This window comes from Neovison vison, chromosome 1, assembly GCF_020171115.1.
Source record: "Neovison vison isolate M4711 chromosome 1, ASM_NN_V1, whole genome shotgun sequence".
Classification (NCBI taxonomy): Eukaryota; Metazoa; Chordata; class Mammalia; order Carnivora; family Mustelidae; genus Neogale; species Neogale vison.
The window spans coordinates 243,275,528-243,287,461 of NC_058091.1; the positions used below are offsets into that span (position 1 = coordinate 243,275,528).

The following is an 11,934-nucleotide window of genomic DNA, read 5'->3' on the forward strand; positions in this document are numbered from 1 at the left end:
TCTTACTTTGGAAGAGGTCCAGGGGTCCTGCTTGGAAACACAAACAAGCTGATACGTGGCTGTGGAACCATGCTGGGGTCAGGTCCTGAAGTGGGCAAGAGTGCCAAGCTTCTGTGCTGTTCTGCGTGTGGAGACAGCTATTAGTTCCTATGGATTCAGAGTGCATGACCACAGCAGGTGGTCCAGGAGCTCCAAAGTCTAGGGATCCCCAAGACTCCCGCTCCATGGAACTTTCCAGAGTCTCATTTTTTTGGGGTCCCAGACTGAAATGCAGGTCATATGGGATCTGTCACCTATTCAGTGGGTTTTCTGAACGTCACTGGTTTTGAAATTCCAATAGATATGAAACTGGTAAAGGAGAATTAAAAGCAGACAATTTAATTTTGCAAAACAAATCCACAGAAATTACAGGAGGGCCTTTCCTTTGTTTGGGCAAAATCCAGCCAGATTGCCCTAGCCATGGTGATGGCAAGTAGCTTGCCATCAAGCTACTGAAGTAGCTTCTGAGGCTCACAGCCGCAGAGCTAGCCCAGCCGATTTTTCTTGGCACCAGAAGCCTCCGTGACATAGCATTCTTCTCAGGAAATGTGGGTCCTCCTCCAGCTCATAATGACCATTCTAAATGCAGGAGGTGACTTGAGGTGTGAGGGCTGGTGGGAGCGAACGGACACCCAGTGTGGGCAGCACAAGACCCTTCCAAGTCCCACTTCCTGTAGCAGTCTACCCAGAGGGGATTCATTTTCCTTGTGGCTATGAGCCAACAGTTTAAAGAATCTAGGAAGAGTTTAAAAAACCAAATGCGGGACGCCTGGGTGGCTCAGTTGGTTAGACGACTGCTTTTGACTCAGGTCGTGATCCCAGAGTCCCGGGATCAAGTACCGCATCGGGCTCCCAGCTCCACGGGGAGTCTGCATCTCCCTCTGACCTTCTCCCCTCTCATGCTTTTTCTCACTGCCCCTCTCTCAAATAAGTAAATATCTTTAAAAAAAAAAAAAGAAAAGACCAAATGCAAAAGTTTTGAAATGCTGTGACCTTCTCGGTTTTATATGTCTGCGGTACTGAGGGCTCGGAATTTGGCTCCCAGGCTCTGATTCTGGGGCCCAAACCCATGAAAACAGGTACACAGTATAGGCTGTCTGGCTACAGCTTTGTTTAGAAGCCCATTAACAGACACAGAGTGCTCGCACTAACCCTTGCCCTTAAAATCTGTGATGCCAGGAACATCAGGAAAGAACCAAGAGCAAGGGCCTAGGATCCAGTTCACGGGCAGGAGGGCAGGAAATGATGAAGTCGGGCGCCTGGCAACTCACAGCCTGGATGAGTCATCGATCTTCCCACTAACACCTCCATGAGATTCATATTGTTAGAAACAAACCCGAACTGCTGGCAGGGTGCTGTGGTATTTCCAACAAAGAGTAATTTTGTGCAACAGTATAAAGATGGAAACAGGATATTAACAAAAACTACAAGGTGAATCTGAGTGCTTTCTGTTTTGTGTTGTTATCAAGATATATAAAATACTTTATTCAACCTGATATGGTCAGATTATGGTACCTTGTCACCATTAATCATAAATCTTATCTTTAAATAAATCTTTGCAGGAAAATTGTGTATCCACATGAATGTAGACCCTGACCTTAGATGGTAGAGGAAAATAATCTCAAAATGGATTAAAGATCTAAAATGTATGAACTAAAACTCCACAACTCTTACAGGAAAAGCATTCTGATACTGGATTTTGCAATGATGACTTAGATAGGACACTAAAAACACAGGCAAAGAGTAAAAACAGGTACATTAGGTTACACAAAAATTTAGAACTGTGCATCAAAGGATCGATCAACAGGGAGAAATGGCAACCTATGGATTAGGAGACAGTATTTATAAATCCTGTGTCTGATAAGGGGCTAATATCCAGAATATATAGAGTGCCTACAGCTTAACAATAGGAAAACAACTCAATCTAAAAATGGGCAAAAGACTTAAGTACCCATTTCTTTAAAGAAGATATACAAATGGTCAACAGCACAGGAAAAGATATTCAATATCACTCATCATCAGGGAAATGCACATCAAAACCACAATGAGTATCACTTCACATTCATTAGGACGGCTGTTTAAACAAAAACAAAACAAAAACAAAAACAGGGCACCTGGGCGGTTTGGTTGGTCAGGCGACTGCCTTTGGCTCAGGTCATGATCCTGGAGTCCAGGGATCAAGTCCCACATGGGGTTCTCTGCTCAGCAGGAGTCTGCGTCTCTCTCTGACCCTCCCCCTTCTTGTGCTCTCTCTCTCTCTCTCTCTCAAATAAATAAATAAAAACTTTAAAAAAAATTTAAAAAAAAAACAGAAAAATAACGAATGTTGGCAACAATATGGAGAAGTCAGACACTTGCGTGTTGCTGGCGGGGGAGGGGGGTGGGTGTGGAATGTCAAATGGCGCAGCCACTCACTATGGCCACAATGGTGGTTGCTCAAAATATTAAACAGAAAATGACCATGTGACAGCAATTCCACTTCTGAGTATATATGCAAAGGAACTGAAATTGAGGAATCAGACAGTTATTTCTATAGCATATACATGGTAGCATTATTCTCAATAGCCAGAAGGTAGATGGAGAAACCCAAGGGTCCATTGACAGATGAACGGATAAACAAAATGGGGTATGTACAATGACGTAATACAGTGTCCAGCAGTAATACTGTCCAGCCTTAAAAAGGAATGAAATTCAGACACATACTGTAACATGGATGAAACTTAGGGAGATTATGTTAAGGGAAATAAACTAGTGACCCAAGGACAAATACTGTTTGATTCCGCGTATGAGATATCTAGAGTAGTCATAGAAACAAAAAGAGAGATGGTTGCCAGGGCCTGGAAGAAGGGGGGAAATGGGGAGTTTTTAAAATTGGTTTAGAGTTTCAGTTCTGCAAGATGAAAAGGTTCTGAGATGAGTTGCACAACAATGTGAATATACTTAACATGGTGAACCGTACGTTTAAGATGGCTAAAATGGTGAATTTTATATATTGGACATCTTACCACAGTTTAAAGACAGATAACTATTTGCAGAGGGAGAGCTGTTTTTTTTTTTCCTCCCTCCTGTTGCTATCAGATCTGCCCAGAGAATTTCTAGGCACCAGGAACCACCTAAATTCCCACACGGAGGTTTTTTCATGGTATGTTAAAAGTCTGCCTTTGAAGGCACGCTAATTTCAAAATACACTTTATTCCTAAACTGTAGTTAAAAGTATTTTATTTATGCTAGGCTTTTACCTCACTTAATTAAAAACAAAGAGCTCATGTTTGATGTGTGTTACGCTGTGTCTGAGGCCATCTTTCCTAGCCAGATGTATCCTCTAAATAAAGCAAGCTGTGTTTCTTCCATCCGGGTTCTTGACTGAAACAGAAAGCAGCCCCAGTCAAATCCCTCTGACCAGGTGAAAGCTGCCCCCTCTTAAAGTGTTAAATGAAGATGATGGCTATAGGGCACGAATGATAATCCCCTTTCTCCAGATGAGGACAATGAGGACGCCAGAAGGGAAAGGAAAGAAAAGGTGACTTGTCCCCAAGTCTGTCCACAGCAAAGGCATGGCTGGCTCAGGATAAGGGCTCCCTCTGGGTGCTGTGAGGGATGGTAGAGGGAATGCATGCTGGCCAAAACCAGGCCATCCCCTCCTTCACCAAGCCCCTGCTCCCCAGGCAACCTAAGGGATGGCCCTTTGGCTCAGTGGAGAAAAAGGAGGTCAAAAGCATCAAGTAACTTCTGGGCTTACTGGTACCAGCTCCACGTGGCCTGACCACCTCACCAGATGGTAAGAGCCAGGAAGGCCTCAGAACTCCAGGCGCCTATCCCCACCCCTGCCTCAGGCATTGGTCAGGGCTCCAGGACTTACCCCTTAAGTAAATCCTTATTATCGGATTTAGCAGTAAGTAAAATTGACATATATTAAGCATTGAGCACAATCATGAAATTAGGCTTAGCAGTGACTCCCGGAAGAGGGGAGGGAGCGTGGGCCTGAAGCAGCTCCTGAGAGCCGCCTTCTCACCATTTCTGGCTCCTTCTGCAAGTGGGGCCTACCACAGTCATGCTGACCAGCCCACCCTCCATCTGGAGGCCCAGCCAGCACTCTGGGAGGGAACAGAGAGGGAACACGTAATTGCGGACACCTGATTGCCATTTGCTTCCCCCAGGGCTCAGCAGAGTTGGCCAAAGGTTGAGAGATCACCCTAAGGGGGCTCAGTTAATGGTAACTTTTCAGACCCACGGTTACCTTGCAGTTATCATTCTTACTAGCCAAAAGCATGGGCCTGGGTGAGACAGAGTCATTTCCAGAAACTGGGTACTGACTCCCACTTCCTCCACCAGGCTTCCTCCCACATCCCACCCTGCAGAGTCAGCCCAAGTGTCCCCTCCTCCGGGAGGCCCTTCCTGGTGTCCCCCACCCCCCCATAGGTTAGACTCTCCTCCTGGGGTTCACGGTTTTGTGTGCTCCCCCCACCCCCAAAGCATCTGTATCTCTGAGTTACAGGTGCTCTTTTCCTTACCTGAGAGCTCAGTGGGGACAGGGAGCAATCAGTCACGATCAAAGCAACAATCATACTGTGTATATAGTATGGACAGAGTCACAACCACAGCAAATAGCAACTCCATCCATATTCCTCTTACCACACATGCGTGAGGCCTCGGCCTAGGCTGCGTACTGCGCATGTATTTCTTCTCTGGGGGCTCCTCTCCAGAGAGCCCCAAGGTTGCGCCGCTTTCCAGAGAAGGAAGCTCGGCTGCTTGTCCTGGTGGTGCTGGGCACCCAGGCTGTGTTCCTGCGCAGGCCACTTACCCCTTCGGAGCCTGTCCATCCCGGCCACCATGCTTGGAAGCGCTGCTCCATAGGGCCTCCCGCTCCTGCTTCCTGCTTTATCCCCGCGCTCCATGGCTTGATGTTCTCTGGTGACATTTGCGGCGGAGTCACCTGGGGCCATGTCAGGCCATTTGGAGTCAGAGAAGCAAGGACTCTGTCCCCGTGCCACCCCCAAGTGCTGGGCCTCCCTCATGCTGTCCTCCCCAGCTACCCCTGGGTCCCAGGCCTGAAGCTTCCATCCTTTCATCACCCTGCCCTTCCGGATGAGCGCGGGCCACTAGGTTTACGGGTGCTGCCACCTGGTGGTCACAGGGCGCCGGCACATAGCGGGGTGGCTGCCGCAGGCTTGGCAGGCTGCAAACGGGCCCCTCTCTCCGCCCAGCGCACGTTTGCGGGACGCAGGACAGCTAGGCTCCAGAGACTGCCATCTAGAAGGCATGGCAGCTTCGTGATTAGACCCAAGCGCGCGGCAGAATGGGTTCGAATCCTAGTTCTGCCGCTTCTCACGTACGGGACCTTGGGCCGGACGACTGATCGCTGTGAGCTTCTGCTTCTTCATGGGTCCAATAGGTAACCTTGTCCTCCCGTGTTGGGGCCACATGACCCAGCCATCACCTGGAGATTCTTCCCAGGGCACCCCCTTAAGTTCATTATCATTTAAAATGGAATTTCTGTTAAATTCATGTAAATGAGGTATTCAACTCCGAATTATGTTCATTTTAAGTAAAACATGTGGCCTTTGGAGAATTTGGGGAGTGCGCAAACTGCCAGGCTGCTCCGACAGCCCCTCTCGCCAGCTACGTCTTTAGCTCTTCTGCTGTTAAGGGTTCGGCCACGAGCAGCACTCACGCACCGGCTTCTTTTTTTTTTTTTTTTCCCCAAGTTTTATTTATTTATTTATTTAGATTTTATTTATTTATTTGATGGAGAGAGATCATAAGTAGGCAGAGAGGCAGGCAGAGAGAGAGAGAGAGGGAAGCAGGCTCCCCGCTGAGCAGAGAGGCCGAAGCGGGACTCTATCCGAGGACCTGAGATCATGACCTGAGCCGAAGGCAGCAGCTTAACCCACTGAGCCACCCAGCCGCCCCACGCACTGGCTTCTTAAGGCTCTTCTCAGCACGTGGGGTGTATCTCATTTAGCCAGAACACAACAACAAATCACCGTGATTTCACAGAGCAAAGATCTGATTCAGAGAGGCTGAGTCACTTGTTTGAGGTCATGTGCTTGCTAGAAGAAGGAACCAAGCCTCACACCAGAGTCTGTCTGACACCAGATTCCTCGCCTGCCCACCATTGTAGAAAGCTCTAGAAGCTATTCTGTCCCTGAGTTCCCCTAAGCAGCACATGACAGGGACATTAACTCACTGATGTATACTCCTCAGGGTCCCAACATCAACCAGAGAAGGGCCTCCTGGCCCAGGGTCCAAGAAGGTGAAACCAGACCCTCGACTTCCTCTCCCCTCAGGGGACTGCCAGCCAGTGACCCACAGGACTTGAGCAGGACTTCTGGCTCACCTTTGGAAGGTACAGCTCAGACAGGACTTCCTGGTACCAGATGAATTCCTTGGCTGTTTCAGTTCTCCCTTCCTGGAATTGCTCTGAATTTACTGAGGGCACAGGGGTCATGAACACATCTTTTCTAACCACCTCCTCTCCTACGCCAGGGCTGGGAATGGGGACCTAGCCTTCCTCTCACGGAATCACGGGTGCAGGGTATAGTGGGGGACACAGTGTCCCATTCCTACCGGAGGAAAACTAAGGTCCAGTGAGGGGATAGGACTCACCCAAGGTCACAGACCAAGGGGCACCAAAGCCCTTGCCTAGCTCCTACCTATTGCTCACTGCCTTGGGCTCCTCAGGGGAATGCTGACATCCTGTGTGGACCCTGATGGGGCCAGGCCTCCCACACACACCTGGCCCAGTTCTGTGTGTGCTAGAGCTTAGACAAACAGTGGAGAAGATGGACTAGGGGGAGGCAGCTGGTAGCTGATGCTTGGTTCCCTCCAGGAGCAGATATACTTCCCAGCTCTGGGGAGCCGGTTTCCTGGGGGAACCCCAGTGGTGGTCTCGCACTGGCTAGGGTACACAGGGATGGATGACTCTTTTCCAGATCTTCCTTTTGTTCTTTTTAGTTACTAAGCAACTAACTAGAGTCTACAGGCTCAGAAGAGAGAAAGCAGGCTAGACCCTGAATACTGCCCAAAGGGGCTTAGTCCCCAGGGTGGGGCCTGCTGAGATATCTGGGGCTACAAGGGTCACCCATGAGAAGTGGGTAAGCAGGGACTCTGGGACAGTGGGGCAGATCGGGGGTTACTGTGCATGGCATCACCCACCTGCACACCATCCAAGAGTCCCTGGGATAGCCTGGGTTTGACAGGCAAAGGAGGAAGGATTATAAACTGCTTCATTCCGGGGCCTTGGGGCAGGCACTGCCCCTCCTTAGGGCCTCAAGTATCCCCTGTATAAGATGGGCGTATGTCTCTTGCCAGCTTGGTGGACACAGTGAAGCCAGTATGAATACACAAGTGGGCTGTGAAGACTTGGGCCACGTGAAAGTTTAGCACCAAGGTGACACTGGGTCACTCCCAGGATGGCCAGGGCCCACGGTGCTGGGCTAGCACCCATCGCAGTCTCTTCTAGGCTGCCCTGGAAGGCCAGCAGAGCCCAGGAGGGGTGGGCATAAAAGATGGCCTTTCTGCTGTCCTACAAGAGAGACTGCCTGCCATAATCAGCCATTAGCCCCCGTCCCCTGGGTCCTTGCCCTTCCATGACACTCTGTGGATGGTTCTGTTGCCCACAGCTCCCTTGGTCACTCCTGGTCCAGCTATAATGCTCTCCTCACAGTCACTCATGTATGGGGGTTCCCCTCGTTGACCCTCTATTCTTTTTTTTTTTTAAAGATTTTATTTATTTATTTGACAGAGAGAAATTACAAGTAGATGGAGAGGCAGTCAGAGAGAGAGAGAGGGAAGCAGGCTCCCTGCTGAGCAGAGAGCCCGATGCGGGACTCGATCCCAGGACCCTGAGATCATGACCTGAGCCGAAGGCAGCGGCCTAACCCACTGAGCCACCCAGGCGCCCCTTGACCCTCTATTCTAAAAGCTTCTCCTTTCTAAGAGGCCTGGGATGCTTCCCCTACCCCCACCCCCACGCGATTGGCAGCAGAAAAGAGGAACTCTACCAGATACCAGCATTGGACTCCGCTCTCCAGGTCCCCAGAGACGGGCCACAGTCACAGGCAGCGCAGAAACCCAGTGGGGAACCCCACTTCTCAGGGGCCTCTGCTGGCAAGGATCCCAGGCTGGAGTTTCTCAACCTCTCAGCGCTGGGGTTGCACTTCTACAATGGGAAATTACACTCCCACTTTCTTTCCTAAAGGGAAAAGGGAAGAAAGCAGTGACATGGAGGGGTGACGTGATGCATCACAGCCCGGCGGCAGAGCTGTAACCGCCAGCCCCAGACCCAACCCGGCTCAGCCCCACATGCTCCTGAGAGCCCACAGCTGCAATGTCAGACTTTGAGGGGCCCCTGGAAGTAAGGTAGGTGAAGGTCAGGGGGACTGGAGCCACAGCCAGGGGAGAGGGTCTGGTGGGACCGGGAGCAGGGGCCCTGCTGGCTCCTCGTCAGGTGCCTCTCAGAGTGTCTCATCCTACTGTCTCATCCCAGAGATGGCACTGCTAGGGTGGCTTTCTGCTTCCCTAGAAAAACTGGGGGGGGGGGTTCCTAGAGACATGAGAGGGCCTCATCGGGGCTCTGTCCTGGCGGAGGATTTCTGTCAGCTCTGGAGCGTTCGGTGGAGCAGCAAGTCACATCTCGCGAGCAGTGGTGAATTTTAATTTCTGGGGGTTTCTCTCAGGATCCCTGTGCCATGGAATCAGGTCCTGGAAGGGAACTCTTGAGTTTCTGGCCAGGCCTGAGGACTTGGGTACCCATTTCGGCTGTCCTGGGCCCAGCTTACCTTCTGAACATCAGGAGGAGGTTTCCTGCAGCTGGGGTCCTGGGATGTGGATGGAGACACGTGTTTGTGTGTGCTTTAGGGAAGAGGGAGGGTCCTGAGGAGGCTGAGCCCTCACTATCAAAGTGCAAGGTCCTCACCATTTGCCTGCTTCACCCAGAAGGTAGAAGTGTCCAAGGATCTGGGACTGAGACTACCTGTGAGAGGTTTCTAGTCCTACAGCCCTTGAGGACCAGGCTTTCATTTGCAGTATACCAAAACCTGATTTCACAGGATTTTCGTGTGTGTGTGTGCACCTCCACATTTAGCCATCTAGCAAATGTGCCCCCAGATAGATGTTGTGGTCGGGCCCGGTGAGCACAGGGCAGTGGGACACAGGCCAGCAGCTCCGACCATAGCCTGCCCCCGGGGGGCCTCAGGGACCACAGGAGGAGCAGAGTTCAGGGAAGACAAGACAAGGACCCACATGACTCTGGTGTGGAATGAGAAGATGGGCTGAATGGGGGGTCTCTGGAGGGGGTTGCAGGGCAGAAAGAGGAAAAGAGCTTCATAGAAGAGGCCACCTTTGAACTAGGACTTTAAAGATGAGTAGTATTTGGGTAGAGTTTTGGATGGAAGATGACTCTGTAGCAGAGAAAATACTGTAGGCCGAAGCCTCGAGCCGGGAAAGTGTAGGATTAGTTATTCAAACCCACTCATCCTTCAGTTCCCAGTGCAGGAGGTGGCAGGCTTTGCACATATGGCATTGGTGGCTGTGCTAGAGAGTTTAGATTCCTCAAATCCATGCGAGAGCAAAGCCGACTGTTGGAAGTAGCGTTCTTGCATATGTGCCAGTGAGATTCTAAAGGACAGATTACCAGAGGTGGAGTGGCTGGGACAAAGGAGGTGCACACTTCTCACTGTGGCAGAGAGAAGTGCTCTCGGCCTCTGTGTTATTGTGTTACTCAGCCTCTGCAGAGTCCCCGTCAGTTCTTGAGTGAGATCTCTCCATGCTCTCCATGCTCTCCACCTTCTTCCTCAGGATCTGCCTTCTGCCCATATAATAAGACATTCATGCCCAAAACGTGCTTGGCGTGGTACCAGGTCCATGGAAGCCCTTAGAACATGTTAGCTGTTTTTATATTTTCTCTGGGTCTCCAGGCAGCCTTTCTGGTCCCCCAGGAGCCAGCTGGGCTTCCCGATTCTGTGTCTGTCCACAATTCCTGCTGCTAGAAGCATCTGTCTCCTCTATCAGCTGGGTGTTCTGGAGATCAACAGTTTCTCCTGTTGCCTGTGCTCATTCCCAGCAGCTAGTCAGTGCCTGGCTCAGGCAAGGGCTCAGCAAGGGTGTTTTGGGGGACTGTTGGCTACGAGGAAGGTGTGTCCTGTCTGCCTGTCCTTCTCTTCCATGAAACAGAGCCAGATTGTCTCCAAATGACAGTAGGCCACCAAAACCACACCATGCAAGCTGAAATGCCTTATCCCTCGCAAAGATAAGATAGGCATCCTTATATTACAGAAAAGAAAGGTAAAGCTCAGAGTGGGTGAGTGGTTGAGTCCTACTCGCAGAGCGTGCTAACGATGAAGCTGAGGCTAGACCCAGCAGGGCTGACGTCCCACACCAGCTCTAGTCTTGGCACCATCCTAGTTTGGACAGAATCACCATATCCACACTCAGGGCTCTGCTGTGTTTGGCTGGAGCTGGTTCAGGGTCCCTGAGGTGGGCAAGCAAGTCTAGGCTCCAACCACATCTTTCTGTCTGTGTTCCCTCCTTCCCAGCCTCCCGTCCACGGAGAGAGCCCTCACGGTCCTGCATGTGAGCCTGTACCATCCCAGGCGGGACCCGGCCACCTTTGCCAAGGTTCCACCACAGCTGCAGCACGGTACCAACCCGCTGCTGGTGGGGCGGGCCCCGGACACCCACCTCCAGCTGCAGCTCCCCTGCCTCTCCCGCCGACACCTGTCCCTGGAGCCCTACCGGGAGAAGGGCAGCGCTCTGCTGACCTTCTGCCTGAAGGTCCTGAGCCGCAGGGGCTGTGTGTGGGTCAACGGGTTAACTTTGAGGTTCCTGGAGCAGCTTCCTCTGAGCCCAGTCAACAGGGTCGCCTTCTCCGGCATCCAGATGGTGGTCCGCATAGAAGGGGGCACCTCGCTGGAGGGCTTTGTCTGCTGCTTCCATCTCAGCCCGTCACCCCTTATTCACAGGCCGCAGGCTGAGGAGACCGACGAATGGGAGAGCACCTTCCAGGGGCAGCCTCCCCCAGGTTCTGGGCCACGGGCTCCAGGTCACCAGGGGCTTCTCCATGGCCCTTCCCTGCCTAGCCCTGGAGGAGGAGCAGAAACACAGCTCCAGAAGGAGATCTCAGATAGCGTGTTGTGCTAGCCCCACCGGCTGTCCAGAGCAAGCCTCGCCCCCATGAGGACTTGAACGCTTGGAGCGACACCACGCGGAGGTTGACCAGCAAGACCTGCTGGGTAACAACGAACTGATTCTGCGAACCTGCACAGCCTGGGGAGGGGGTTGGGGGGGCCGCGGCACACCCTCCGTGGTTACAGCTCTGCAAGGTAATGGGAGCTTCCTATACTTTTAGAGGCCCTGAGGGGTTCCGAGAGCCTCTCTCAAGCCTTTCCCCACCTTTCCCTCCTCTTGTCTGCCTAGGAGTTACTTTATGTTGCTAATTTCGTGTGTTGCTTAAGAGCTAGATTTTGAGGTTGCGCCAGGAATGCATGGACACATGTAACAATTACGTTTGTAGTAGCTCGGGGTTACCTTGGGCTTTCAAATACCCACAGGCACTCAGGGCTTAGGGAAGCCTGTGTTTAATAAACTGCAAGTATTTCATTAAGCTGGCATACCCAATAGGATCCCCTGACCCCCAGATGGGCTGCATGCTTGCCGTGTTGTCACGCAGAGGCGGGGGAGGGAAGTAGAGAAGAGGTGTAAGAGGAAATTGGAAAGGTGGGGGCTCACATTTCTGGAAAGGATGCAGGCAGAGCTTAGGGTTTCCCTGCAGGGTGGGGAGCTGGGGGCTGAGCCTGCCTGGAAATTCAGTGTCCCGGTCATCCTCAGGCTCCCTTCTTGTGTCATTTCTGGATCAAAGCCTTGGCTGATCAGAAGGCAAGGTCTTCAGGGAAAGGT

General features: G+C 51.5%; 1 protein-coding gene across 1 annotated transcript; it reads left to right on the forward strand.

Annotated features, from left to right (window-relative positions):
- The first annotated feature begins 8,048 nt into the window (after positions 1 to 8,048).
- Positions 8,049 to 11,641, forward strand: TIFAB (TIFA inhibitor). Its single transcript, XM_044240805.1, has 2 exons — positions 8,049 to 8,400; positions 10,575 to 11,641. Exons 1-2 carry the CDS (start codon positions 8,369 to 8,371, stop codon positions 11,176 to 11,178), a joined length of 636 nt encoding a protein of 211 aa, XP_044096740.1. The 5' UTR covers positions 8,049 to 8,368; the 3' UTR covers positions 11,179 to 11,641.
- The last annotated feature ends 293 nt before the right edge of the window (positions 11,642 to 11,934 follow it).

What these genes read in the sequence shown, in the direction of transcription:
- TIFAB (XM_044240805.1), top strand. Translation starts at nt 8,369, where the DNA reads ATGTCAGACTTTGAGGGGCCCCTGGAAGTAAG. An exon ending in GAGGGGCCCCTGGAAGTAAG is followed by an intron (nt 8,401 to 10,574) that starts GTAGGTGAAGGT and finishes CCTCCTTCCCAG; the next exon opens with CCTCCCGTCCACGGAGAGAG.